At 55.6% G+C, this 3,420-nt stretch overlaps 1 protein-coding gene across 1 annotated transcript in view; it reads right to left on the bottom strand.

Annotated features, from left to right (window-relative positions):
* MACF1 (microtubule actin crosslinking factor 1) overlaps nucleotides 1–3,420 on the bottom strand; it is a 156,033-nt gene that overhangs the window by 91,182 nt on the left and 61,431 nt on the right. Inside the window, exons 23-28 of the mRNA XM_033519639.1 lie at nucleotides 3,070–3,248; nucleotides 2,373–2,511; nucleotides 1,808–2,001; nucleotides 1,516–1,678; nucleotides 989–1,072; nucleotides 790–897 (exon numbers count right to left, since the gene is read on the bottom strand). Coding sequence (XP_033375530.1) covers nucleotides 790–897; nucleotides 989–1,072; nucleotides 1,516–1,678; nucleotides 1,808–2,001; nucleotides 2,373–2,511; nucleotides 3,070–3,248 — 867 coding nt within the window. The remainder of the gene's footprint in view (nucleotides 1–789; nucleotides 898–988; nucleotides 1,073–1,515; nucleotides 1,679–1,807; nucleotides 2,002–2,372; nucleotides 2,512–3,069; nucleotides 3,249–3,420) is intronic.

Raw genomic sequence — 3,420 nt, forward strand, 5'->3', positions numbered from 1 at the left:
AAACAGAGGGGGAAACAGAGGGGGAAACAGAGGGGAAACAGAGGGGGAAACAGAGGGGGAAACAGAGGGGGAAACAGAGGGGGAAACAGAGGGGAAAAAGGGGGTGCATCAGTGCTGCTGGCACATCTGGAACCTCACCCCTGACAGTGCATGACATGGATGTGGCACCTCTGGCTCGGGAAGCCCCTGGCAGCCCCGGGATGGCACCAATGGAAGGCAGCAGGTCTGCTGGGGAGGGTGGTGGCCACACAAGGCATGCTGCACGACACTGGAGCGAGGGCACGCTCTGGACACTGGGGTGGATGCTCAGCTCTTTACAGAGGGCTACCGGGGTCTTTAATACCCACACAGAGCAGACAGGAGCTCGGGTCCCTACAAAGGCTCTCATCCCACAGATGCACACACAGCAACACTGCATTCTTATACACATCTAGATGGAGCAGACAGGAGCTCGGGTCCCTACAAAGGCTCTCATCCCACAGATGCACACACAGCAACACTGCATGGTGCTCTGGTTATTTACCTCGCCAGGCTGAAGGGCTGAGCCGACCCTGCTGGATTTGACCCAGGGGTTCCCAGGAGTCAAGGTATGGCATACCTGGTGCTTAGGGCACTACGCCATCCTCTCTGGCTATTGGAAAAAACAGCGAGGGTGGAAACTTTATTTATATAAGAGAGTTCAGCAGAAAGGGAGCTCATTTCACAGAGGCTGCTGGGTGGTTTTTTTTGCTGGGTGGTGAAGAACCCCCTCCCAGAATTTCCCCCTGCTGAGCTTAGGTGGGTTCCTACCTCCTGGGTGATGGCATCCGAGGAGGAGAGCATCCGCCGGCGCTTCATGGGGGACTTCTGCTGCGACTCCACGAAGGCCCTGTAGGTCATCAGCTGCAGCTCATAGTCCTGCAAAGGTGGGGAGATGTGAGATCTGCAACCTCTGCCAGGGCTGCTCCTGCCCAGCCCACCCTACCCAGGCCAGGGGGGGAAACTCTACCTTGACGGCGGCCGAGTATTGCTGGGAGAATTTCTGACACTGGTCCAGCTTGGCTTGGTTTTTCTCAATTTCTGCAGCCAAAGCCTTCAAGGAAATACAAAGCAAAAATGGTTGTCAGAACAGGTTGGCTGAGATGTCGCCCAGAGCAGCTGTGGATGCCCCAACCCTGGAAGTGTTCATGGCCAGGTTGGACGGGGCTTGGAGCAACCTGGTCTAGTGGAAACATGGCAGGAGGATGGAAACATGATGATCCCTTCCAACCCAGCCTTCCTGGGATTCCATGACAGCAGCCACGGGGACATGAGCAGAATTCTGGTTCACATCCCTGCACTTTTGGGTGAAATCTTTGCGCTCTCCAATTTTTCACGCAAGACCTGATCTGCACCTCGAGTCAAGCAGAGCTGCTCCACTTCCCAGACACCCAGCTCAGGCCTGCAGCCTCTCCCCTGCTGCTTTCCACAAGCTCAGAGATGAAAAGAAGTGACAGGGTCACGGCAGCAGCGAGACATCACGAGGTCCTGTCTCACCGTTTGCTGGCTGAGCTGCTCCGACAGCACCCGGCTGTCCTCAGCCTGACCAGGCTTCATCAGCTCCTGCTGGGCTGTGATCTCCTCAATCCACTGGATCAGGGCGCTGTGGCACTGCCGGTAATCACTCAGCACCTCCTGGATGCTCTCCAGCTCCGTGTGGCTGAGAGAAAACCACGACAGGTGAGAGGAGAGGGTGAAAAGCCACCAGCAGGAACCCCCAGGCAGGAAAAGTTTCCCCACCAAGCTGAGGGATGGGGGAATGTGGGAGGGGAGGCAGGAGGTCTCTCACCGGGTCTCGATCTGGGCGCAGACGCGCTGCCAGCGATCCCACAGCTGGCTGCTCCTCTCCTGGAAGCGCTCCAGGTCGATGCTGCGCTCCTGCCTCAGCTGGAACAGCTGCTCCCCCACCTCCTTCGCCTTCCCCAGCTCCTCCTCCAGCGTGGAGAACACAGAGCCCTTGTCCTTCACCTCCCCGAGCCACTGCTGCAAAAGGAGACAGCAGAGGCTCAGTGCCACCCAAAGCAGAAGGGACCGAGCCAGGGATGTCCTGAGTGTCACCCGGAGGTGACAAAGCTGAGAGGGGGTTAATGGGTTTATTTCCCACTCTCCTTAGGCTGCAAGGAACTGGGAGGTTATGGGAGGTGTAGAATGAAGGGGAAAGTTCTCCCAGGTCAGACTGGCTCAGGGCCTGTCCTACAGCAGCAGAGCACAAGCCACAGCACCTCTGCCACACTCACCAAGCAATCAGAGCTCTCACAACAGCAGCACAAAACCCCCTCAAACGTGTCAAGGCAAGGAAAACGTCCCACAGTCCAAATCCAGCAGAAAGAAGGGAAGGATTCTGCTTGACAAACCTGCAGCACTGTCCTGTGAGCCTGAATGGCTGCCAGGTCAGCAGGAACAGCCTCCTCCTGGCTCAGCTTCACCTCGTAGCCTTTGACCAGCGATTCTGCTCCCTGGCTGCTGCGGATAATGACATCAACCGTCTTCAACCTGGCAGGGCAAGCACAGGAGGCACAATGACACCCCAGACGTGGCAGAGATCTGCACCACACGCTGCAGGGGGATGGATTCGCTCACACCCAGCACAAGGTGAGCTGGAGGGATTGAATAAGGCCTTTGGTGAACTGGGAACATATCGATGCTAAACCTGAACCAGAGTGACTGTAGTTATTACAGGCCACATAGCTCTCAGTCCTGCCTGAGAGCTGGCCTGAGAAATTCATGGGAGGATTTAAAAACAATCCTCAAAGACAGAAAACAACCCTTGCAGGTGCTGTTTGTCTGTCTCTTGTTTTCTTTGCAGGAGAAAGTCAGGAGGTGGTGAACCCCACTGACCAATGATGGTGATGTAGTGATTTACTAACCAATAAGAGTTTCCTTTCTGTACTTTCCATGAATCAGTCTATAAAACAAACCTGAAGTAATAAACTAAGAGATATTCTCCTGACCAACTCCATTGGGAGTCTGTGTCGCTCTCCCAGCCGTTCCTAATAGAGCGACAGGAACACTCAGAAGGGTATTTGGGGACAGAGGCACATCCCAACTCACTTTTCCAGGTAGATGGAAGACAGCCCATGAGTCTGCTCCATCTTGTTCACCACCAAGTCCAGCTCTGAGCGCAGCTGGGGCGTGCTGGGCCCTGCAGGAGCTTTGTCCAGGAAGCTGCAGCACCTCTCAGACACAACCTGCAGCTCTGCCTGCAGCTGCTGCAGATCCTCCTGCATGCGCTGCGGAGAGAGGGAGACACCGTGAAAGCAGAGCCAAAAACAGGCAGGGAAAAGGCAGGATTGCCCTTGGAAAAGGCAGGATTGCCTTTGGAAAAGGCAGGATTGCCCTTGGAAAAGGCAGGATTGCCCTTGGAAAAGGCAGGATTGCCCTGGGAAAAGGCAGGATTGCCCT

This window comes from Parus major, chromosome 23 (genome assembly GCF_001522545.3).
Source record: "Parus major isolate Abel chromosome 23, Parus_major1.1, whole genome shotgun sequence".
Lineage (NCBI taxonomy): Eukaryota > Metazoa > Chordata > Aves > Passeriformes > Paridae > Parus > Parus major.